The 26,025-nt window shown below is 42.8% G+C and overlaps 2 protein-coding genes across 10 annotated transcripts in view; one reads left to right on the forward strand and one right to left on the reverse strand.

Annotated features, from left to right (window-relative positions):
- MLLT10 (MLLT10 histone lysine methyltransferase DOT1L cofactor) overlaps positions 1-4,361 on the reverse strand; it is a 246,892-nt gene extending 242,531 nt beyond the window's left edge. For 7 of the 9 annotated variants that reach the window (XR_009699476.1, XM_061181604.1, XM_061181607.1 and 4 more), the window contains exons 1-3: positions 4,203-4,361; positions 3,786-3,945; positions 1,170-1,249 (exon numbers count right to left, since the gene is read on the reverse strand). Coding sequence is in view for 8 of the 9 variants with exons in the window: in XM_061181604.1 (XP_061037587.1) it covers positions 1,170-1,249; positions 3,786-3,945 (240 nt within the window). In the remaining variant the exon portion in view is untranslated. Of the gene's footprint in view, positions 1-1,169; positions 1,250-3,785; positions 3,946-4,077; positions 4,148-4,202 lie in introns of those variants that run through there. The other 2 variants (XM_061181599.1, XM_061181600.1) reach the window with 2 other exon arrangements.
- A 16,411-nt stretch (positions 4,362-20,772) lies between these two features.
- SKIDA1 (SKI/DACH domain containing 1) lies at positions 20,773-23,704 on the forward strand. Its single transcript, XM_061181608.1, has one exon. It carries the CDS (start codon positions 20,788-20,790, stop codon positions 23,548-23,550), a length of 2,763 nt encoding a protein of 920 aa, XP_061037591.1. The 5' UTR covers positions 20,773-20,787; the 3' UTR covers positions 23,551-23,704.
- The last annotated feature ends 2,321 nt before the right edge of the window (positions 23,705-26,025 follow it).

Raw genomic sequence — 26,025 nt, forward strand, 5'->3', positions numbered from 1 at the left:
ATTCACCTCTTTATCCTCCCTCTCTTGATACCCACTTTCCTATTTTCTAATATTTCTCTGGCCATGAATCTACTGTGACATCCCCTGGAAGAGCCTCACCTTACTGTCAGTGTTTACTAACAAATTAAAGCATAACTTCCTTTGCTTGGTGACCCATCAACCCCAAACCATAACATGCTACAAAGAGGAAAAAAGAGTAAACCTATACATACTTTAACTCCTAAAATTTTCATGATTAATTTCACCCTCCACTTGCCAGTTCCCGTTTCTGTAATGCTAGAATAGCTGAAACTCTGGTACAGTGCATTCCCACACACAAAGAAAACACATCAACAGAATATTGCTCTGAGCTTCACAATCCTATAGAAGCTACTCAGCCATTATTTCTGATCAAAAATTGCCCAGACAAAAATAAAAGCTTCTGTTCTTACTATCCATGTAGGTAAAGAAGTTGAAATATTTGTTTTCTACCTTCTGTCACATTCTCTAGTCAAAAACAAAAGGAAGAAACTATCACACTGCAAATAGTAATACTTTCATGTGATTAATGAAGATTAAATCTTTTTTTCCCCTCATATTTCTAGAAGTTCAACTGGAAAAATGATTTTGGCCACAAAGAATAAACATTCCTCCCTCATTCTTACAGAAGGTTTACAGAAGTGTTCAGAAAGAAGGTTAGCCAGCCAAGTCAAAAAAAAGGAAGATTTTTATGTTGCTTTGCCAAAAGGACTGAATGTCTGAAAATACTGAGCAAAGTTAAACTGTACATGTATAGGTATAGTAAAAAGAAATGTGAATCATTAAACACTTTTTTTTTTAACTCAGTAAACAGAACCTAGCAAAATTATCTCAATATAACTTACTTATGTCCTACTGTCATTATAGTCCAACTATGATTAGCCAATTTAACCCCCAAACCAGTAGGCAGGGCTAAGAAAACCCAAATACAACTTTATATTTTACCTGTTCTAAGCATCCATCAGTATATACTTAAGTGATTCAATTTGTTTTTCAGATCTTATAAAACCAGTTTAAAACTGTAAGTCAATACTTGACCCAAATTCAATATTTGAACAAAAGACTGAAAACCCTTCAAACTGAAACATGAGTGTGTAGTATCCTAAGCTACTCACTGAAGTATTTTAATGTTTTTGATAAACAGTCCTTACCACTCTGGCTGCTCTCTCCTGAGATTCACATTTCCTGCAAAACCATGGTCCAGTGGGTACTTGAACAATGCCATAGCAAGCTGTTGGGAAATAAATGTTTTAAAGTAAGTTAAGATTTGAATAATTATGGAAATTCAAATACCCTTTCAAAGCCCTATTAAAGTAATTACCTCTGAAACTATTCATATAAACCACCTGCTTTGTAAAGAACTAAAACATGCTATATTTATGTTTATAATTTATCACCTAGCTAAAATTGACATTTTAACTAAATATTAGAAAAATAATATTTTTCTATTTCAATTAAAAAGTATAAACATCACAAAATTTATTCTTTTATAACAGAAAAATATTAGATAAAATTTAACACTTTTCTTTACATGGAGTAACTCTAATTAATTAATTCATTCCTATATCCTGAAGTTTAAATAGCAAGCATTTTAGATACATGAAAGTGAAAATTATTTCCGAATCACCTTTCAAAACAAACAAGACATTACAAGAAAGAAAATGAAATGTAATGTTAAAAGTAAAATGCTTCTATTTAAATAAAGTGTCCAAAATAGACATTTGTCTGTCTATAAAGACAGAAGGTACATTAGTGGTTGTCTAGGACTGGGGGAGTTAGGAAGAAATGGGGAATAACTGTTAACAGGTCCAAGGTTTCTTATCAGGGTGATGAAAATGTTCTAAAATTGACTGTACTAACACATCCAAAACTGTGAATACTAAAAACCAGTGAATTGTACACTTTAAGTGGGTTAATTATATGGTATGTGAGTTACATCTCAATAAACCCGTCAGAAAAAAAAAAGAAACTACACGTTTATTTCTAATACATAATGTTAATGTTCCAACAAGTGATCTGTATATCACACATCCAAATCACAGTCTAGTTGCATACAAAATTGTTTTTATATTAACATTTACCTAACTCAAAATTTAACATTTTCCAAAAACCTAAAAACACTAATATCCAACTGACATTCTCTTGAATGATCTTGCTCAGAGATAACTTGAAAATACATCAAATATTGGAAAGCACTTAAAGAATATAAAATCAGCACAAATTTTTAAAACTCCAAAAGCTTAACTTCTAATCCCTTTTAAAATGTATCGAAGTAAAAATATTCTATCAGCCAAGACATACAGCATCAGAGCCCAAAAACTTATATTTTAATTCAGAAATACTTCTAGAAAGAAAATTTTAACACTTAAATGAACACTTTCTAAATTGGGAGATGAGACTACTTCGCATCATATCATCCAATTCATAAGAAATACCTCTACAAGCGCCAATGAACACTATAACGGAAATACACTATACCAGTTCTGAGACCTTACGATCAGTACCTAGTTTGAATACACATGGTTTTCACTCCTTAGAAGAGTAAGGTGTGCAACTCTGCCCTTCTTTAAAAGAACTGGGGATACGTGCATGCTCAGGTTCGGTTATTCACTATCTCCTAAGTCCCCCTTGCCGGTTCTGAGATTCCGTTCTATAAAGAATACAGTTTAGTCCCTTACGCTCAGGCTTTCTCTCGTTTAGTAGCGCCCGATCCACTACTGAACCTCTGCCTCACTCAACGCCAGATTCAGAAACGGGAAGGGGGGGCGGGTTGGTGCACAACAAGGGGAGTACAGGAGCTACCAAAAAAGTGACCTGTTTTTCGGCCCCAAAATTTTCAGCCTCAATTCCTTACCACGTGAAATGGAAAAAGTCAGAACCTTCAAACGGCCAAAAAACTACCTTAACTAGTGTCCTCGGCTTTTCTGTGTATCCCCAAAACTCACCTAATGGAAACACCCAGAAATAAACTAAGATGCTCCCCGAGTCACCGGCGGCGCCACCACCTCCTCTTCTGTCCAGTCACTGACGCTGAGGAAGGGGCCCGAGGCGGCCACTCAACAGCCTCATCCACCACCCCGAGCAGCTCAGCCCAGCCGCGCCCGCAGCGGCGCGACTGCGGCGACGGCCTTCCGCCTCTTCTCCGCGGGAAGCTCCAGTCCGCAGGAGCGGCAGCAAGGTCTCGGCCAGAAAGCTTGGGGTGCGGCAGCCGGCGCCCTCCCCCCCACCAAATCTAAAGCGGCAGGGCAGACCCCCGAGCTCCCGATCCGCCCCGGCGCCGCGCGCCGCGCTCCCGAGCCCGACTCCATGGTACAGGAAGTCTCCAGACACTGCGGCAGACGGCGCGGCGGGAGGGGGAGGGGGCTCCCCACTCCCCAACCCGAACCCACAGCCGCGGGGCCACGGCCGAGGTGCGCGCGCCCGGGCCCCGACACCCACTCGCCGCCGACCCCCGCCTCCGAGAGTCCGCAGACCCGCGGCTCCGGGCGCAGGCGGCGGCCGAATGACACTTGAGAGAGTGAGCGCAGCATCACATGACAGTCCAGGCCACACACACTTTCTCCCACATGCGCAGCCCACACCTCTTCCGCCCCGCCGCCGACCCTCCGAGTCAATCCCCGGCCGCGGAACGGGGCGGGGGCGGGGGCGGGGGCGGGGGCGGGGCGGGGGGAGGGGCGGGAGGGGAACTGGCAGTTGCTGCCAAGGTGGGGGAAGCGGTGATGGTTGGGAGAGGCCGGGTTCGGCCCGGCGGGCGGTTGGGTGTTTACCTTGATGCACCGCGACGCTGCAGCCGTGCCCGTCGCAATAAACCAGCGGGTTCTCGGCCCAGCCTCTCTCGTCTGAGCAAACGCAACAGCCTCCAATCATCTCCTTCATACTATGGGAGACCTCGTCCTCCAGTGACACGGGCCGGTCGCTAGAGACCATCTAAGAGGGAGTTGGGGGGGACCATTAAAAAACACAAGCAAGCCAATGAGTGCTTCCCCCCGCCCAGTTCCCCGCGCCCCCGCTCCCTTCCCGGCGCCCCGGCCCCCGCCCGCCGCTCGGCCGCTCGCTCACTCGGGCTTTGCCGCTCAGTCACTCACGTTCCGCACAGGAGTCAGGAGCCATGTCCTTGCTGACTCCCCCCACCTCCCCTCCACCGCCTCCTCCGCCTCCTCCTCCTCGTCTTCTTCCCTCCCCACCTCCACCCGGCGGCTAACGCTGGAGCCCAGAGAGGGCACACATAATCAAGTAGGCCTCCGCACAGGCGCACTGGGGGGGCTCCCGCTGGGCCAGGGGCAGCGAGGGAGGGGAAGGGGGTTGCGCTTCCTCCTCCGAGCGTCACTCGGCGTGCGCGCCCGCCCGGCGGCCGGCGTGAGGGAAAAGGCCCGGGAGAGGCGAGGCCTGCGTGCGCGCCGCCGCGTCCGGCCGGCAGCCCGGGCCTGCCTCCCGGCCCCTTCCCCTCCCCCGCGCCGCTCGCAGCCGCCGAGGTGTGCTGGGGGAGCGGGGGCTAGGGGAGCCCGCGGCGCGCCGAGGCCGGAACTAGCCAACTGGAGGGCGCGGGGGCGCGCACGCGGGGGCGGGGACGTTGGGGCTGCCTTCTGCAGCGCCGGCCGCGCGGGCTGCGTGTGCACGTCGCGAAGAGGCCTCGGCGGGAGGGAGGGTGGGAAGGGAGGATTCCGAGGGCCGGGAGGGAGGACGGGTTTTGTCTGAGTAGCTGGAGGGGACTCCCTGCGGGCATCTGAGAACCTACCTGCAGGCCTTTTCCTCAAGAACTGGCCCGTGGGTAACAAGGGTTGGGCAAGTCGGCTAACTTCCATGAAGGGTGCAGTGAAGCATGGCTTCCTGCAGTTGGCCGCGCGAATTTCACTGTAGTGCCGAAGCCTTTCCACCCATTAAGTTCACATCCTGGACTCTACCCAAAGTTCACCCAGTGGAAGTGCCACCAAGTCGGCTGCCCGTTTACACACCACACTGGGCCCAGTGACAACTGAAACTGCATCACAGACAGGGTCAAAAGCCTAAGTTGGGTTGTACTCGAAGAGGGAACAACACCTATGCTACCCGCAACTTGCTGTGTAGGAGTACAAATGGTTGTTAATCAGGAATTAGCAATATAATGTGAGGATCAGGAAATCGCAGTTTGAGGGAACCCAAGTTCTAGTAAGTCACCAAATGATATTTAACACCATGTGACAGTGGAGTCCTTTCAATTGAGGATTTCTCTGATCTGGCTCTGTACTCCAAATTTACTCTTGAAAATTTGTCAATTTTTTACTAAGGCCACTTAAGTGGCAGAAAGATGGGAGCTCACTCACAAATAGAAAATGGATCAGGCCTATCTGAATAATTAGCTGGATATTGAGCAGTTTTGAGCTGTGAAATCTTCCACTGTTGCCCTACCCCCTATGTATCCTTTTTAGTCCAATATTGATTTTAGGCCAGAAAAGTGTCTCATTATAAAAGTTTAGCATGAAATAGGAATATAGATAGTTTAAATGACAAGCATAGTTACAAGGCGAATTCATGACTTTGATAAATACCTTACAGGTACAAAATGACTGTTTATCAGGAATTATCAATATAATGTGGGGATCTGGGAAATGCAGTTATATAAAATGCTAAAAGATGAAGGAACCCAAGTTCTCCTAGTCAGTCACCAAACGGTAATGGTTTAAGTTCTAAAAGCATTCCAAGTGTTCTCATAAAGAAAAAAAAAAAAAATTTGGTGGCATGACTGCTTTTTCTATTGCAAATTAATTGCTAGAAATCTATTTAAGAATTATAATAGATATAATACAACGCAAGCATATATTAGCAAATATATTCAAACATTCTAAAAGCGAAGTGAGATGGCTACAGTAATGCAAATCTAGAAGTGTAAGATAGGGGAAAAATGTACACTAAAGAGACCAAAAAATGAGAATTCGCTTTTAGTTATATTAGTGCATTTTAAAAAGGTGACTACAAGATTACATACTTATAAAATGCAACTTCTTTTGGAGGGTATGGTAATAATAAATTTCCAAACATATAATAATGATGTTCTTAAAATATCATCGATATTTTTAAAACTAAAACCGTGTTCAAACAAATCTATATTGTTTTGTGTATCTCTACTGTATATCTTATCTTTACCCCTTTACAAGGGATACCAGTTCAACATCCAATTCCTGATCAGGTTCAGACTCTTAATGAAGAGTAATTTTTAGTTAAAACTAATGTGAAATTTCCCTTGCTAAACACTGCAGTCGAACCTTAATGAAATAAATTATTTGAAAATACATTCATTTTATTTTTAATGCATTGGAGCTTAGTTCTTGTGATGGAATTAATTTATATGTAAAGAAAGATGGGTACTTTACCCTATTCTGTAACACTTAATAGAAGAAATGTAGGTAAATGCTTGCTGTTTCCAAAACAAAACAAAAAAGTTCATCATTTGTAATACATTTTTGAAATTTAGAAAAATAGAGAAAATACACTATTTCTTAAGAACAGGCCTATATATAAATAATAGCATCTGAAGAAGAAATTTTATTAAAGATGTACATATAAATGTTGACAAAATATAAGTCAAATTATTTAAAACTGATATTTAACATATTAAATGTTATGAAAACTGTAAGAAAAAACATAATGAGCTAAATAGGTCATTCTAATTTTAACTCATGTACCAGATATAGAACTTTTTCTTATGCTATATATCAGAAGTATAATATTTAATATATTTCTAAAAAATATTAGGTGATAAGAATAACAGACATTACAAAATAGTTCAGAGATACAGTTAATTATTCATTCAGTAAATATTTATGGAACATTTACTGTGAGCCAGGGAACATTTACTAGATACAGGAAATATAGCAGTGAGCAAGTTATATTTGTCCTTTGTGCGATATATATGTGTATGATTGGCTGAATATGCTAATTCTCATAACTCAGAATGGATAAAACTTATAGTTAAATTGCCTGAATTGTTAAAGTTCGAGCAAGTTTTTCACAACACATGGTAATGTTAAAAAAAAAAAAAGTTCATGGGATTTATAGAATAACTTCATAGAAAAGTACAATTTCAATCTTAAAATAATGTTATCCTTTAAATCTGATTCCACATTCTCAAAATATTCTTTGAAAAAGTACACCTAGTACCTGTAGAATAAAACAAAAGCCTGTGGTCCCAGTATACTTCTTCACATAACAACAGCAGCTAACTCAGTACTGGCTCATCTGTTTCTCTGAACTAATCATCTGAGGCAAACCACAAAAAACTCAAGTAAAGTATTTTATGATGTAACCTCTAACCCTACTATAATGGGAAACTATATTTTCTTCCTGTATGGGTAATATATCTTCTTATAATTTTCTTTATTCCTCATCCTGGGCACCAAATTTTTGGATTTGCTTTTCCATAATCATTTACATTAGTAGATACTTATGAATGAAATATTTAAAGCCAAATTTGGTTCCTAGGTTAGTATTGCTTATATTTATCTCCTTTTTAAATTGAAGTTTTATTTGCCTTCTGTTATTTGCCTCATGTTATGTTTAGTCTATTATACCCATTGTTGAAGTATATTTCTTTAATGAGGTATAGAAATTGAGGTATATTTCTGTAATGTTAAGACTAGACGCACTTTCCTTAACTCAGATTCTTAACTTCCATAAAGTGTTTAAAATTCTGTATTGGCTCTGATACCTAGGTTTTTAAACAAAAAGCAATTATCAGAATTCATTCATCTACTAAACCTCATCAGAAACTACAATTTTCTTTCTAAATAAATTAGTTGGAAAAAGCAATAAGGCAATTCCTTATGATCTGCACAAACTTTAAGATATGCCCTCTTTTAAAGGAATCTCTGAATAAAATTTTGTTTTGCTCATTTGGTATGCAAGGTTTCTTACCTTTTACATGAAAAGTTTATGAGCCATATATTTATACTAGTATGATTAAAATATTGAGGTATTTCTGATACTAGTTTTGTTATTTATCTCACAATAAGTGAGTATTGTGTCTTTATAGGTACAAACCCGCGCATGGCACCTATATCATGGAGCATTATCAGAAATTTCATTAAAAGGTATTCATTTCAATTATATTTTCAGTTGATATTCCGTTAATGGCTTTTGGAAAATTCCATTTAATGAAGCATATTAATCTTACTAGGTGATTTTTTTAAACTCACCATACCGCCCAGCAAGTGTCCTGCACGTAGTAGGCCCACAATAAATATTCATTTAATGTACAGTATTGTTGTTTAAAAGCTAATTGCTGTCTGAGCTTTATTCTTCAGAGTAAAGCAAGGCTTTATTTTGTATGTACACCTGAACTAAAATTTCTAAGTAATGATTAGGAAATTTTCAGATAAATTAGCTTTAAAGATTTTCAATAGTTTAAATTAATATAGGTGAAGAGTTTTTATTTACCGGGCAATTTAGAATTGTCTGTATTTAAATAGCCCTCAAATGTTAACCACCTCTCCATGTAAAAGTCATTTTCTTACAAAACAGACTCTAACTTAGAATCAATCATAATTAATATTATTGTTACATACACTTAATTGTTAAAAAGTTTAGTTAGGTAATTCCGAAATTTAAATTGTATGTAATTTAAATTTTAAAATCTTTTTAAGAATCAAGGCCTAATATTTACTTTAAAGGGTTTAGTTTGGTTAATCCTGTGTTTGGCTTCAGAGCCACTCCTTTTGGTATAAAATTGATATGCACTGGTTATATTTACATTTTTGGGTAAAACACCGTGTAATTACCAACAGAAAAATAATATCTAAAAGATGCCTTTAGATCCTCTAGGCGTTACACAAACCTCAATAACATTTCAGAGCTGGGCTATTTTTTTCCATGATGCAATAATACTTAAAGGTGTCACACTTTAGACTTTTCAGAGTATCATCAATATAATGTAAGGGCAGGAGTGTAAGGTCCATGTTCCCATTTTTTTACTGACACTGAAGATTTGCATTTCTGTTATAATTAAAGTGTGATTAAAGTGACATATTTAAGTGTCTGTTTATAGGATACAATAAGGTTATCCAAGTGAAAAGATTCTGGACATGGAAAAGAGGAAAATCAGTTTTTGAAATGGAAGAGAACCTTGCAAGAAATGAAACATATCTTGGACTGAAAAAAAAGAAGAATCAGAAATTAAACTGAATTGCTAAATACTATGTGGACCAAAGAAGATTACTTTTTAAGATTTAAATGTTTTCCTCTCTGAAAGGGGCCACTGCTTACCAAATCCAGAAACAAGCCCTAGAATATGTTAATTAACTGCATTGTGTCCCAGAAAGAATGAGGTTGACAAATTCATTTTTTTATTCCTTCAATCAATAAACTGTTTGCCTAGTACATCTTAGATTTTTTAAATCTATAACGTGTATATTTACCTCTTGGAATTGTACAGTAACAGTGCCAAATACCACCATGGCCCCATAGGGTGCATCTTATGAAGCTTAACATTCCTGGCGAATTAAACACACAAGCCTCCGATCACTTTTTGTCAGTCTTTACTGTGGCGCGTAAGAGCCAAACTGTAGGTAATTTTTATATGGTGGCAATTTACCCCAATTTAAAAAGCAATGATCTTCGATGCAAGCAGAAGTGGAAAATATAATGACAGAAAACTAAAGAAAGGTATTACAAAGACTGACCTGGAACGCTTCTTGTCCCTCTCCATCCCCACCCCCATTCATGCCCTTTTTTCCGCCCATTTGTTGTTTTTCTCACAAGTATATCATGACTTGCAACATATTTTTTTAAATTTAAATAAAACCCCCAAATGCCTGAAACACTAAAAGATGTAAAAAGATTCACCTTCTGCAATCAACTACATAGCAGATAAACTTATAAAGCTATTCTAAACATCCAAAGACTTATAAATAAAAAATGTAAATTGAATCCAAGTAGTTGGGGAGGGGGACCATGGGAGGATGAGTGTGGAAGGAATGAACAGATTGAGAGTATCTAATTTCAACACCAATTTTTTTTCCGTTCAAACCTTTACATAGTTACACCTCAAATGATTTCTTATATAAGAATTTCTCCCTATATTTCGAAATAACTGAATGATTTCCGTGAGGAAATGCAAGTTGAAGATCCGCAAAATGAAAGTGTTAAAATGCAAACCACTTCTATAGCATTTCAAATGCAAAATCACAACCACCACTACCTTTAACTGACTCTTAAGGGTTCTTTTCAAACAGATGCTGTTTATGAACATCATCTGTTAACTTCTTTCTGGTAATTCAAAACTCTTGTCAAATGATGTTTTCAAGATGACGTGTAAATATAATATTCCATTAGAGATCAATTCTAATTGGTTTTTAAAAATCCACCTTGGGAAACCAGTGCTGTATAATACACAGACTAGTAATGAGCATTTTAGAAGGAATTTCCGCAAAGTCTATTATCAATCTAAGTCGAAATTACTGTCTTGCCCTAGTAAGGTTTGGGCAAAAGGACTGAAATTATTTCTTCATGAGTTTTCACGAACGATGACTTTGGTCTTGTCTTCAAGATTCGCGAGCACTTGTTGGAAATCTTCATTTTTTAAAACTGTGATGCTTGCCAGAAATATTTTTTCCACATGCCTCACAAAGGAAAACAGAGTTTCGTAGGTTGCTTACAATTATTTCTTTCTAAAACGTGGTATAAAAGCTAATGACACGTTTTTCCCTTTTGAATTTCACTGTTACTTTGAAAATGCATTTCACGTTAAGAAACCAAGCCTGTTTTTGTTAGGGGTAGCTCAACCCAGCCTTTTAAAATTAGACTCCTTGTATACAACAAAGAGCTGAATAATAACAAATAGAGACAGCGAAACGTGCTTTTCCGAACTCCTTTGAATCCCGACATTCATTTTCGAATCCATACATTTAAAGAGACTTAAAATAGGATATGATGGGCTCTAACTTTCCAGATCCAGAAAAAAAAATCGCCCACATTTGTCTCTATCTACTTATCACTTTGCAAACATATCTATGCTGCTTTCCCTCTTCTTTTCGTGTGTGAGTCGCAGCCTTGCCCAGCTTCCTCCAATTTAGCAGCACGTTGTAAAGCCTTCTTCCTACGCGGTCTGGAGTTGGGAACCCCTCGCGGGCCGACACTGATCATAAAACTTGCCGCGCCGACCCGACCCGGCCCAAGCGTTGCAGTTCGGGGAGGTGGGGGTGGGGGCCGAGTCGGGCCGGGGGACCCCTCCCTCGGGAAGGACGCACTCGGCGAACTGCCGCACGAGGGCCGAACAATGGGAGCGTCCGGGCGAGCGGGACCCGGCTCCCTCTTCCTCGGCGGCGCCGGCCGCGCGCCCGGCCGCCCCCGCCCACCGCGGCCCTCCCCGCCCGCGGTTTCGCGCTCTCACTGCCGGCCTCAGCCTTCCTCCCGAGCGCCGCGGCCCGGCCCGCCGCTCGCCCCGCCACCGCGCGCCTCCTTCCCGTCCCCGGGCTGGCCCTCCTTTCTCCGACTGCGACACCGAGGCGCTGCCTTCGGCGACTCCAGCTTTCGCTGCGGCCGCCTTCTCGCTATTTCCTTAATATATTTTCTAAATTTCTCCTTTATTTTCGGAAGTGGTTGAGATGTCTCACTTCCACCTTAATTTCCATTTCCCTCTGGAAAAGATTCCCCCAGGAAATCCAAAACCTAGAAGGAACTACGGCAAATCCCATAAAACCTTTAACTCTAAATACGTCTTTTTCTTTTTAATTTTAACGCATTTATGTCGTCTAACCTGGCAAAAGAACTCTCTTCTTTTTATTTCCTCCTTTAAATACTGTTATTTTAAACTCTCCATCAAGTGCATTTTGATGAGAGGACAGAGAATGTGTCCGGCAGCACGCAGCAAATCAGAGGTTTTATCTTACGCCTCCTGGGATGGTAAAAAAGTGGAACGTGGACGAGTAAGCTTCTAGGGAAGAAAAGCAACACAATTCGCTGGAGACGAAGCCGGGCCAGGCGGGGGGAGGCGCAGCGGGGGCGTCGAGGGCCCTCGGGCTCCGCGCAGGGGAGCTAGTCTGAGAAAGAGAGAAGGTTTTAAATAGCGGGGGCCGGGAGGGCGGCGGGCCCGCGCATGACGGTACTTTATGAGAAAGGATGGCGCAGCGGATGAGATTACTTTGCTTTCTCATCCCCTAAGAAAAAACTAAAGTTGGAGGGAGGCGGAGAGAACAGCCATCCTTGTTTCCTCCCCACGTTTCCGCAGAAGGACCGGGGCTGCGGCGGGCAGGGAGAGGGCGCAGAACGAGGTGGACCAATAGCAGTCAACAGGTCCAGGCCGCCGCAGGGCAGCGGGGCCGGGCCGCCGGGCCCCCTCCTCTCAGATCCCCTCCCCCCTTCCCCTTCTCCTTCCCTCCCCTCCCCCGCAGCCCCGGCCCGGCAGGGGAGGCCGGCTCTGCACTCCCCGCCCCACCCGGTTTGACTGCGGCCGCCTAGGCCTGGGCTCTCGGGGTGGGGGTTGGGGCGGGGGTTCCCTGCCGGAGAATCCTCCCCCGGGGCTGGCGGCGGGAGGGGGAGGGGATGGAAATCGGGGAATGGAGGATTAAGAAGGACTCGAGCTCGGCACGAGCGCGGCCCGCGCGAGGGATCCTGGGTAAAAAGTGGCCGCGCGGCACCGGGAGAGCGCGGAGAGGAGCCGGGGTCAGAGGTCAGGGCCCTGGAGCCCGGCGTGCAGATCCCCCCCACGTGAACGCAGCGAGCAGGAGGAACCTTTTTGTTTTCGACCGCGCCAGCATGCTCCCCTATTGACCGCGCTGCTTTTCCCGGGCCGCTGGAGCAGAGGAGCTCCATCCCGTATCTCCTAACCCCACCCCCCTTCCACCACCAACACACTACCCAACTCTACCCTTCCTCTCAACTCACTTCCCAGCCCCCCGTACCGGGCTTGCAATAACGCAGTAAATTTGCTTTAACAACAAGTGGGGGTGGTTGCATTTACTCCTCCCTCTCTTCTCTCCTCCCCCTTCTCTTGCTGCGGCTCTTGACACTACTACAAACCAGGACTATAAACATAAACATGTGTCACTGTAACTGGGCAGGTAATATACGGATTTGGGGGTGGGGTGGAGGGGGGCTTGGTCGCCGCTTGGGGGGCAGTAAAAAAATGTGTGTTTCACGTGCTCGTCGGCTTTGGGGGCTCCCCCCACACACCGATCCATTTATATAATGCCGACTGCACTCGGTTACTTACTCATTCAGCCACACAGACCCACAAAGGCAGACTTGCCGATAACCACCGTACCCAAAAGCAAATACATTTAAATACGACTCTCTCCTTTCCCAGCCACCGCTGCTGCCATTTCTTCTATCAGCAAACAGTAGCGTCAATTCTTGAATCCCCTTTCCTTTAGAAAAATTCTTTTCCACATAGCAATAGAGAACATTTTTCGACCTAAACAGTATGCCACTCTTTTTTCCCATAGACAGTAACTACATATTTTGTGCGCAGAAGTCATTTCAAAAAGCAAGTAAGGCTATTTAAGTGACTGAGTTTGAAATCTGTAAAGGTTCTTCCTTGGGCTTTCCCTTCCTGCATTTAGCAACTTCTGCTCTAAGTTGCTGCGACTGGAGCTGTGGAGATTAGCCACAGCAAGCCTTTATTATTATTATTTAGTCCATATTTACACTGCCGATCAACTTCTTTCTCTTTCTTAGTTCAGCAAGCCTAGCAACAACTGCTTACGGTAGAGTAAAGCGAATCCTCTCGCTTTCTGGCTTGAAACGGAGGGAGATTCAGAAAATGTTCAGATGGAGAAGTGGTTCCCTTTGTTCTTTCATTGTTTCTCTACGAACTGGTGGATACAAGGACAAACACTTACCTTCTCTTCTTTTTGCTCCCAAAACCAGACGTTCCCATCAGCCTTAAAATACACAATCCACCTTGAAAGTAACTACGAATGTCGGGAGAGTTTGTATTCCATTCTTTTTCGTTCTCTGCCCTCTTTTAGCGTAGGATTAAGTTGCCGAGCACGTTGCTGCAAGCTGTAGCCCCCCGCCTTAGTGAATCGGTCACGTTTAGGACCCTCTAAGTCCATCCTAATTCTGCCAGTAGAACTGAGGGTATTGGAGCTCTAAACTTTCAAAAGGAAAGGGGCCCGCAAGTATCCAGAAAACTTACGTATCCCTTGAAATTTTTTACCAGTGTATTTTTGTACCACATCACCAAATAGAATTTGCCAAGAAATATTAGATATTTCTTCGAGGAAAGAGTGTGTGTGTGTGTGTGTGTGTGTGTGTGTGTGTGTTTAAGTTTCTTCTTAGCAATGTGCTGCTTAGACAGATGGAGTAACAAGGCAGGTTTGTATGGACATTTAACGGAACGAGTGGGTTTTCCATAACGTTTGTTATGCCATGTGTTTTTTCAAAACACTACTGGAACTGAGAAAGGAAGCAAAGAGAAATTTGAATTATAACGTTGCGGAATGACTTAAAGAGAGGCGCTTGCTTGAAATGAATTAGTGTAAAAGTTGGCCTCAAAAGCAAAAAGTGAGATTTTTAAAGTTGAAAGACAATTTTAACTCTATGATTCCAAAATTTAGCAAGTGACTTTTCTGGTTAGCGTGTGATATGTGTCAGTATTTAGTGTCCAGCCTGGTGGGCATTACTGCCCAAACCTTGTTTAAATCTGATTATGATGTGATTTGTTGAAGTCATGAATACGAAATGATCCTTGTGTATCCATAAATGTGAACTTGGGGTTTTTTGATCTCCCGCTTTTTTGTGTGCGCCCAGTAGCTGCAGCAGTGGAAGACAGTGATTGGCTCCAGTGCTCCTAGAAGGATTTGGGCTGAAGCCAGGGGAACAGAACCAGAGGATTCCCTTTCCAGAGACCATCAGGCCCCACATGCCTTATCTTTCCCTTCTCCCCTCATGGGTGCTCAGCATTTCAGTATGGCTTCAGCAGCCCATAGGTAGGCCTCAACACTGAGTGTCATCACTTCGGTTTCTACACGTTTGGCCCTGATGGGAAATAAACAAAAATTGGGGTAATCCAAATAAATTGTGGGTCTTGAGGTTTGTGTATTATTTGATACACCAACACTGAACACTACTTTCTCTGATTTTTTTTTCTACATTCAGGATCAATTGTGAGAGGCCCTGGTGTCTCATAGGAAAATATCGCAACAAAACAAGATAATTGGGGGAAAGGCAGTTGCAGTAGGAAAAGTGGCTTTTCTTTGATGGCATTTAATTGGAATTAAAAGATTCTTGAGCTGTAAACATTATTTATTCAGCACACATAAGCAGGCATTGTTTTATCACCATCATAATTATGGTGTCCTTTAAACTGGCTGATAGCAGGAAAGATAAGGGAATGTGCCTGTAGATTCAGATCAGGTCCTGCTCCTTTCTTTTTTTCCCTGCCACCCTCCCTCCCCTCTCTCTTTACTACCCTCCCCCCCCAATTCCTTCCATGGTCACTAGGGTCCCCCACAGCCCTTGAGATGAGGAGAGCAGGAAGATTGTGGCCTAACCATTTCTTACATCGTGAAAGTGATTTGTACCACACTTTAATTTGACACAATCTGTAACCTTCTTGTCTCCCATGTTTATAACTGCTTTTTAGCTTGCAATATGTGTTATCTGAAGAGTTGCCTATTGCTCACCTGTATAAAATCTTGTCCACTAGGGTTTGTTGCTTTACCTTTGTCTAATTTAGAAAGCACACTCTTAGGGCTTTTTCAGAACAAAGCCTCACAAAACCCCTTTTACCTCCAAGGATTTGCAAATTTATAAAGGCTGCATTGAATTCAAGATGGGTCAGGGGGCAAAAAAGGGTAGAAGGTCACTGCTTTTTGATTATGGGTCAGTAGACAACATGGCATATACTCTGTGTCCCAAACTTCTGTTAAAAACAGGATTTTTAAATGCCTGAGAAGGATGGGCCCTTTTGGAGACTTGCCCTGATTTGTTTGGATGAGACAAAAAAGAAAAATATTAAAGAAAATGTACTAAGTTATAATTTAAGTTGTTCCTTAATTTAGCCATTTCCTCCTCCTCCATTCTCATTTTCCCCTCCCCAAAAGCAGAGAACATGTGATATGACATAAATTTAGGTAAGGAACTGTTGACTCTCACACAAGATTTTATTGTCCTATATCCTCAATTAATTCAGCCATATAAGACTTTAAATTATTATTATTTTAGACTTTGTTATGTTGTAAGTATTATAGTTACTTTTGGCTAACAGTACAAGGGACTTCTTTTATTCTTCTAACCAGTATACTTACATTGTTGAGGCCTTTGTGATGTTCCTTAGTCTTTTCTGTCTGAATTCATTTTGAACAAAATGTGCCAGCAATCACTAAAACAAATGTATATGGTGAAGAGTTAGGTGATGGTGGTGGGATTGGGAGGGGGGTGATCCTCATTTAAATTATGTATGTATGGGTGAAGGCTGGGAAGGGAAAGGATTATTTTAATGCTCTTCAGTACTTTAATTATATGACATTGTAGTGTAGAAATGCAAAAGTACTCTTAGGTTTTCCTTCAGGTTTTCAAAAGAACTTTCCCCATTAGTAAACTACTTCTGCAAATTGCTATTGCATTTCCCAGCTAACCATTTAAAAGACTGTAAATGCCGTGTGCATTACTTCGCTCCAGAGGAAAGAGGTCAGACTGAATTGCAATGGTATTTAAACATAAAATACAGTGAAAATAAATCAAAATAGAACATTTGAAGATAAATGTAGCACATCAACACAGGATAAGTAAAGACAAATATGTTCATATCTTCATATCCCATCACTTTAAAAACTGAAAGTGCTGATTTTTTACAATAAATGCAGAAGTAAGTGGACATTTATGTATTTCTGTCTGTATTTGCCACAGAGGATTTTCCTCTAGCAAGCAGCTTTGTTTTCAAAGCTAAAATACTTTTTATGAAAGTGTGTAGGTTATGCATTCCTCACTGACTAAATAATCGCATTTAATTAACAAACTCAATGCATATCATATATATGCCTGAATTCTCAGTTAAGTAATCCCCTGGACCCTCAGAGATGGATATACACATAAATGTTAATTTGGGCGTATCCACCCACATATGTATATGTGTTTGAGAAACATAGAAGTTGATATATCTTTTCTTAAAAAAGAATTTGAATACAGTCCATCATCTGAATTGGGTTCATCTTTGATTGTAGAGGCGGCTGACATGGTCAACATATTTATCAAAGAAACCCCCTGGCTTTTGAAGAATAGTACTTTATACATCTGGATCTGCACATCCAGGCAAAGTAAGTAAATTATTGCATAAGTTTAAGCATAATTGATAACAGACACCTTTAATTTTTCATCCCCATTCTTTTGGCCAGCTTTCACATTAATAATCTAAGCCATAAATGTTGGTAGCTATTGATCGAAATCCCCTGTGTGCATGCAAATCCATCTTAAAGTCCCCTGCCTTTCATGTGTGAGCGCTCAGGGGCCTCTGCTAGATCTTTTTATCGGGATCGACCCCCAATGTGCCTGGAGAAGACCCCGGATATACATGTCCTGATGGCCACAAGAAAGCTGTCTGTCACATTCTGTGTGTGTGTGTGTGTGCGCGCGCGCGCGCTCACGCCTTCTCACACACACACACACACACACACACACCCCGATGGGGAAGTTAAAGGAACAAAAGAATGTATTAGACAAGAAGAAAGATGTGTAATAGGAGTATTAAAAATGTATAAGTGTGAAGGTACCTGAGTGCACATACAAAGATATTCGCATAAATTGTATACATAGACCCAGTTCCCAAATCTTTTGGCCTTTATTTTTCTCCATTTGACCCAACAGATTGTAACTTTAGTTTAAAAAATACTATTCTGTTAGTTTTAAAAACCACCCATATTGCCAGTATTTTAAAGGTGGAAGGGGAGGAAGGAGAGGAAAAGGTGATTTTGAAATGGTTACTAAGTCATGTTGCCTTGTGCAGGAGGAATAGGAGTGTGAGTTTGTGTGTGTGTGTGTGTAAATCTAAATAGGAATCGAGAACAACTAGAACTACCTGGCCAAAAAAAAAAAAAAAAAAGAATGCTCTAGCCAACCTTTTGTAATGTCTTCTCAGAGGCTTTTTTTGAGTTTACTATTTCTTGGCTGTTTGACTCTTTGGTAGAAATCTTAAAGCTGGGGGAGGGGAATTGGACGGGGTGGGGTGGGAGGGAGAGGGCTGGCAGTATATAAGTGCATCAGGAGGAATTTTAAAACGACCTTATTGTCGCTGGCAGTAGACTCTGGTCATTATACTTTAAAAAAAACACCAGCATCTGCTTTTCCTGGAAACTTTGCTTTCTGCTTAAACCTTTAGCATTTTGCCTCCTGCGAAAGTGAAAGAGAAAAACGCGGTGTGATAGATCCAGATGCAAAAGAAAGCCAACTCGGTGGATGGTATTAGCTGTGACGAGGCATTGTTCATTGCTGCCTCTCGGTTACGTTTAAAGCCTGAAATATCACGAGATCCATTCAATGATCCTTCTCTCATTCAAGGGACAAAAATGTAATTTGCTGTAGCTCTGATTTCTTGGATGGAAATGCTAGCCTTAGATTTCAAAGGCAAGAACTAGACATCGCGGTTTGTACACACATTGATTAAGTTGAAGAGCGGCGATTACATCTGTGCTGAGTGCAACAGTAGTCCAGGGCTGACTTTTCAAATCTCAACCTCTGAGTTACAGACTCTCTTAAATAGGCTTCCTTAATTTCCGGATGCACTTCTTGAAATTCCCAATTCTCTTCAAAATTCCTGGGAAATTACAAGGAAGATGAGGGTGGGGGTGGGGAACTATGGCCGAGATTTCATTTCATGCAAACTACCTTTTTGTATGTCTGATTCCTCGGTTTTTAATCTCGCTCTCTCTCTCTCTCTCTCTTTGAGCCATACCTGCTTGTGCTAGCCAGACCAGAGCAGGGGAAGCTGGAACTTTTGAATGTGAAGGAAGAAATTATTGTACATTTTTTTTCTTGCAGGCTCAGAAATATCCGTTTATTCTTTTAACCACACGGATGTGTCTATTTTTGGAAGAACAAGGAAACATATAAATGCCTGAGTTGCATTTATGCTGTAGTTCCAAACACCGAACAGTTAAGAAGATTTTGCTGAATTTTGCAAAGCAGCCAACAAACCGCCTTGGGATCGTGGTAATGCGACTGGGAAGACCTTTGCTCTCATTTGGCAATATTTTGGATATCCTTTAAAATGACACCAAAATATACTTTAATTTGACTAAGAAGAGGTTAAACAATATTGATATTCATCCAAAGTGATTTTTTTTTAAGCAGATGCTTGGCTTTCATGGGAAAAAAAATGGGAGTTGTGGAAGATTCATTTAAACTACCAACCAAGAGCATAACAGACCACTGAAATAGTCTGCATCGTACTTTCAACACTTTCTTTTCATCGTTATTACCTAAAACCTATGGAAGCACCTTCGGCGTTTTACATTTTCTTTTCTTTGCTACAGAAGCAATGTGCTCCATGGAATTCTGACCTGTCGTGAACAGGACCCTGGCTAAGGCTGTGCTGGGGACTCTAGGACCATCCCGCCTCCAATCCAGCCTGGTTAATTGTGAAAAGTGTACACATTTCTGGCTTATCTATGCTTTGTTATGGGTCTGACGTGAAACTACCTCCTCCCCACCCCACCCCCCAGCAGAGAACCAAAATCCAGTTGAATTGTTACAGTGTTTCGGAGCTGGAGCCTTGAACTGCTTCCTTGGTCAAATAACTTTGTTTCTGGTTGTAAAAAGGCATTTTAGGGGGGAAAAAAAAAACAAGGAAAATCGAGAGAAATTCAAAACGTAAGTCTGTACTGGGGTGGTTCACCGCGCGGATTTAACTTTGGAGCTCCCAGCCGGGCTCCTTTCCCCACTCCCATAAGGGAAATACCAGGCTATTCTGCACGTTTTCACTTAAGCTCCATTTTCCAAAGGACAAGGGGGTGGGGTATATGTATTTAGGCTTGATAATGTTTTAAAAATGCTTTTCTTTGAAATGATAATAGCTATAGCAGTAAAATGCAAATAAAGCAAAAATAGGCAATATTCCTTTAAAGGCGAATATACAGGGCTTTTTTTTTTTTTTTTTAAGCGTACACACACTGCTTCTGATGAAGTCTGTGAGTCAGCCTGTTTCTGAGCTCCGATAGTTTAATGGAAAGATTTATATACCGACTGTATTATTTACTTTGGGAGGGGAGGTGGCAGTATAAGGGTATGCTAATTAGTGGGAGATTTTGGGGGGAAGGGGTGGAATATCAATTTTTATTGCATCACCTGTCAGGAGTGTCCAATCAGCGCTGGCTTTAGGGGAATTAATTGATGAAGGTGTCTCCGGACGAGCTCACTTCACTCTGTCATTTTATTTGTAGCTAAAGCAGCGGCGGGAATAGCAGCTGCATTTCTTTTCTCTTTCTCCCTTCACATTCCATTATCATAGTGCTCCAATGGAGAAGGAAGGAATAGAGGGGCCCAGGTACTGATCTGCATCGGGGACTTAGACCAACACACTGGCAGATCAGAAACCGGATGGTTTTTTCCCTCTTTTTAAAAAAAACGAAAACCAAAAAAAAAGCAAGAATCAAGTCAGTGTAATTTCATAGTTTTTTTTCCCCCCCCAATAATTTCGCCTAGAGTTTGGCACTCCCTTCGCCGGGAATAACAGTCTTTGTTATTTTATTAGCAGGATGCCTTGAGACACACGCAGCATCTGGTGGAGGATTAACATACATACATGTGTATGTATGCGTCACGTATATATTTACTGCAAATGGTGGGGATCGTTTAGTGCCCGAGATGGGAGACCTGAAGTCAGGTTTTGAAGAGGTGGATGGCGTGAGGCTCGGCTACCTCATCATTAAAGGAAAGCAAATGTTTGCCCTCTCCCAAGTCTTCACGGATCTGCTGAAAAACATCCCGAGGACGACCGTGCACAAGCGCATGGATCATCTGAAAGTGAAAAAGCACCACTGCGATCTGGAGGAGTTGCGGAAACTCAAGGCAATCAACAGCATCGCCTTCCACGCCGCCAAATGCACTCTCATCTCCCGGGAAGACGTGGAAGCGCTCTACACCTCCTGCAAAACCGAGCGCGTCCTCAAGACCAAGCGCAGGAGGGTCGGCCGGGCCCTGGCCACAAAGGCGCCGCCGCCAGAACGCGCCGCCGCCGCCGCCGCCGCCGCCAGCCCCCGCCCGGGTTTTTGGAAGGACAAGCACCAACTTTGGCGGGGCCTGAGCGGAGCCGCGCGGCCCCTGCCAATCAGCGCGCAGTCCCCGCGCCCGGGCGCCGCCGTCGTGCGCCCAGCCGCCCATCTACCTCAGATTTTTAGCAAATACCCGGGCTCGCACTACCCGGAAATCGTGCGCTCGCCTTGCAAACCCCCTCTAAACTATGAAACTGCCCCGCTCCAGGGAAACTACGTCGCCTTCCACTCGGACCCTGCTTATTTTCGGAGCCTGCTGTGCAGCAAGCACCCGGCTGCCGCCGCCGCCGCCGCCGCCGCCGCCGCCGCAGCCGCCGCGGCCGCCGCCGCCGCCGCCGCCGCCGCCTACTACCAGGCGTCGTCGGCCGGGCCCCAACCCAAGGCGGCGGCGAGCGCCGGAGGCCCCGTGAGCCTGACCTACCGGTGCAAGCGCAAGCGCGGGGGCGCCAAGGACTGCCTGCTGGAGCCCCACGCCGGCGCCCGCCGCCTGCTTCTGCTGCCCAGGTCCTACAAAGCCAAGGCGGCGGCCGCGGCGGCGGCGGCGGCGGCGGCGGCGGCGGCCGCCGGGGCCACTTGCCTGGAGAGGTTTCATCTGGTTAACAGCTTCTGCCCGCCTCCCCACCACCACCATCACCACCACCACCATCACCACCACCACCATCACCACCACCACCACAGGGCCCAGCAGCCGCAGCCGAATCACCACCCCCCTCATCACCACCGGCCGCAGCCCCATCTGGGCAGCTTTCCCGAGAGTTGCAGCAGCGACTCCGAGTCCAGCTCCTACTCGGACCATGCAGCCAACGACTCAGATTTTGGCTCCAGTTTGTCTAGCTCCAGCAACTCTGTGTCCTCGGAGGAAGAGGAGGAGGAGGGAGAGGAGGAGGAGGAGGAAGAGGAGGAGGACGAGGAGGAGGGGGGCAGTGGGGCCTCGGATTCCAGTGAAGTCAGCTCGGAGGAGGAGGACTCGTCCACGGAGTCGGACTCCAGCTCCGGCTCCAGCCAAGTGTCAGTGCAGAGCATCCGTTTCAGGCGCACCAGCTTCTGCAAGCCTCCCAGCGTGCAGGCGCAGGCCAACTTCTTGTACCATCTGGCCTCCGCCGCCGCTGCAACCAAACCCGCTGCTTTCGAGGATGCCGGCAGACTTCCCGACCTCAAGAGTAGTGTCAAAGCGGAGTCGCCCGAGGAGTGGAATCTGCAGAGCTGGGCCCCCAAAGCGTCTCCGGTGTACTGCCCGGCCAGCCTGGGGAGTTGTTTCACAGAGATAAGGAACGATAGGGTATCTGAGATTACATTCCCACACTCTGAAATTTCCAGTACTGTAAAGAGAACTGAGCTGACAATTAACTGCCTGGCGGAGGGGGCCTCTTCACCTAGCCCAAAGACAAACAATGCATTTCCACAACAAAGAATACTCCGAGAGGCTAGGAAATGCCTACAAGCAACTCCTACTACATACTGTGCAGATAACAACACAATAGCTGCTAGGTTCTTAAGTAATGATTCTTCAGGAGTGGCAGCAAATTCAGAAAAAGATTCCAAAATCCCTCATTGCACTGAATTTGCTACGGATTTGCCCTCTTCGCCAACTGATCCCGAGGTGGATGCAGCAGCAGCAGCAACTAAAGCCGAGAATCCCTGCACTGACACAGGCGACAAGACATTGCCATTTCTGCAGAATATTAAAATCAAAGTAGAAGACAGTAGTGCTAATGAAGAATATGAACCTGACCTTATTACAAATAAGCTAAAGTGCGAGTGCAATGATACAAAGGGTGAGTTTTACAGTGTGACTGAAAGTAAAGAGGAGGACGCCTTGTTAACCACAGCCAAGGAAGGTTTTGCATGCCCTGAAAAAGAAACTCCTTCCTTAAATCCACTGGCTCAGAGTCAGGGCCTTTCATGCACTTTAGGTTCTCCAAAACCTGAGGATGGGGAATATAAATTTGGTGCCAGGGTGAGAAAAAATTACCGGACACTAGTACTGGGAAAGCGACCTGTACTTCAGACACCTCCAGTCAAACCAAATCTGAAATCAGCTAGAAGTCCTCGTCCTACAGGTAAAACTGAGACACATGAAGGAACACTGGATGATTTTACAGTTATAAACAGACGCAAAAAGGTAGCCAGCAATGTAGCATCAGCAGTGAAAAGGCCATTTAATTTCATGGCAAATTTTCCTTGTCCACCATCACTCATTATTGGGAAGGATGGGGATTTGTGGCCAGCGTATTCCTTAAACACCACTAAGGATTCCCAACCTCCTCACAAGGCCCATCCTATATGGAAATGGCAGCTGGGCGGTTCTGCAATACCTCTTCCACCTAGTCACAAATTCAGGAAATTTAATTCATAAAAGCGTTTTGGAAGATATTTTCTTGAACCATATTCCCTTCCTTTTGTTGTAAACTGCACAGGATGCTTTGTACAAGTCCATTAATGTGTTACACCCCTTTTGGAGTCCTGGTTTATCGCATTTTGAAGACAGAAATCGGATTACTTTTTTTTCCATTGCGGGTTTTTTTTTTTTTTTTTTTGGAGTAGGGTGGGGGCGGGGTGGGAGAAGGGTTGGTTTACATTCCACAGACTATACTTCAGGCTAAAGACTCAAGTAAAACTCAGTTATTACGGTAGAGCTGGAACACTTTACTGTTTCAATGCTAATAATGCACCTGGTACCTCAATTCAACTGCTACAAATAAATGTCAAAAGGTTGAATAATAAATATTACAATGAGCCATTAAGTTTATGCACTAGATTTCAGACCTGAAAGTGTAACTGTTAATTCAGTGAAAGTTTGTTAGGTTACATGGTTACACAGTGAGGTAGCAAGAAAGCCCAAAGTGTTCTCTACTGGAGGTCTTGTTTGTGGGGTATCTTTTTCTCCCCTCATTTCCTCTCCAAGAGTCGTTGCACTTATTATTATTTTTTTTTTGAGTGGAAATATTGGGGAGTCCTGATTGAATGCTGGTAAAAGCTGCCTCATATATACTGAGTAAAGTAAATATAATATTGTCTTTTTTTTTCTTTTCTTTTTTTTTTTGTAAAGGGTGTGATTTTACTTTTACGGGCACTCCTTGCGATTGGAAAAGTCCTTTTTTGTGTTCTCACCCCAAATTTTAAATTAGGTGACTCTTACTACTGTCCTGCTTACCTTGTGGTCTGAACATGACTCCTCAAACTTGCAAAACAATGAAAATATTTCTCTTAATAGCAGAATATGTTATGGTCTGACTCTTTATAGTGACAAAGCAGTAAAAGCGACCGAGAAAAGTAAAATGGGTCAGAAGTATAAGAATACCCCAAATGAAAAATAACAGTTAGTTCAGTGCTTTTTGGTACCAGAACTCAGGCACTTGGATTTTATTACCTTTTACTTTCTCTGCATCTCTCTAAACTTCTATTTTCAGACCATCCTGTGTATGGAGCAGGAGAGTTTCTACTGCAAGTGACAATCAGAGGTGACTATCTATATTTGCACTTAAAATCAAAGTAGTTCAACATGCAAATGGTTAGGGTCTAGCCCTTGGTAAGGGCCATGCTGGTGTACTATGTTGTGATGATGAAAGCAGTAAATCAAAATTATGGAAATTTGCACTGTTGAAAAGCATGCTTTAGCTTTATTTTCAATTAAAAACACTGTTTAAAATTCCTGGTTCCATACATTTCTACTTATTCCAGATTGGAGAACAGTTAACAGGAATGAATGGTTTTGTTGACATTTTCACTTGTAATGTTTTTGCCTGAAAGAAATGCATTTATTGGGTGTAATGTTTTGTTGTAACACCATGTGATGAGGCCAGTCAGGTTCTGTGCAAAACACTGGTGGATTTCTTCCTAAATAACAACAAAACTTTACACACTTGTTACAAATCAAGTGCAAAAAGTTTCAGGTTTAAGAAAGTGAAGCAGAGATCACTTGCTATTTTGATGAAAGTTAAACCTAATAATTTTGGGTCCACCTCCCCTAGTCTGACAAATTATATATCTCAGATCTTTGCCATCTTAAACCTAAGAAGTTGCATATATAGATCATAAATCAGAAAACAAAACAAAACATCAATGAAATGTTTACTGTGTGAATTTAAGTCACTAGTTCTCATGGAAATTAAGTTTTTTTTTCTTAACCTTTTAATTCCTATTCCCTTTGAAATTTTCCTTTTGTCTATAAATGTTTCAGATAGATCTGGATGGTCTCAGCCCTAATTGCTGTATATGCTCTGTGGTTTTACTCTTATTGTAAAGGACAGAGTCTGAGAGTACCTGCATCCAAATACATTTGGATGGAGTAAACAGATGCTTTGAACTGCCTCCCTCCCTTCCTTTCCTTCTTGAATGTTGCCAGATGTAGGTTCAATGGATCTTTTTTTTTATTGGGATGATAGATATGGTCAAAGCAAAAATTGGGGGATGTTATCCTTGAATTCATGTTTGTGTAGTTTCAAAGACCAGTACAAGTTACAGTTAAAGCTCCAGAAAGCTGAACCATTGGCTTCTCAGTCAGTTCTTTCCTCTTTGGAAGGCAATACAGAATTTGGGTGCAGTGAGTTGTCCTGTAAAATCAATCTGTAAAAAGTGTGACATACACACACTGGAATTCTGTAATTTCTACTCTTTAATTACTGCTAAGTCAAGAAAGTTCAAAGTATGACTACTACATTTAGACTAGTACTTTTCTTGTTGGCTATGGAATCATTGTGCCTAAATTATAAATTGAGAATATATTTGAAGCTTACAGATCTTGGGTGTGGGAGGACTGCGAGATGGAATAAGCACAATTTAAAACAAATATACCCTATGGAATTTCTGACATAAAATATTGGCCTCCAGC

This window comes from Eubalaena glacialis, chromosome 2 (assembly GCF_028564815.1).
Source record: "Eubalaena glacialis isolate mEubGla1 chromosome 2, mEubGla1.1.hap2.+ XY, whole genome shotgun sequence".
Taxonomy (NCBI): Eukaryota; Metazoa; Chordata; class Mammalia; order Artiodactyla; family Balaenidae; genus Eubalaena; species Eubalaena glacialis.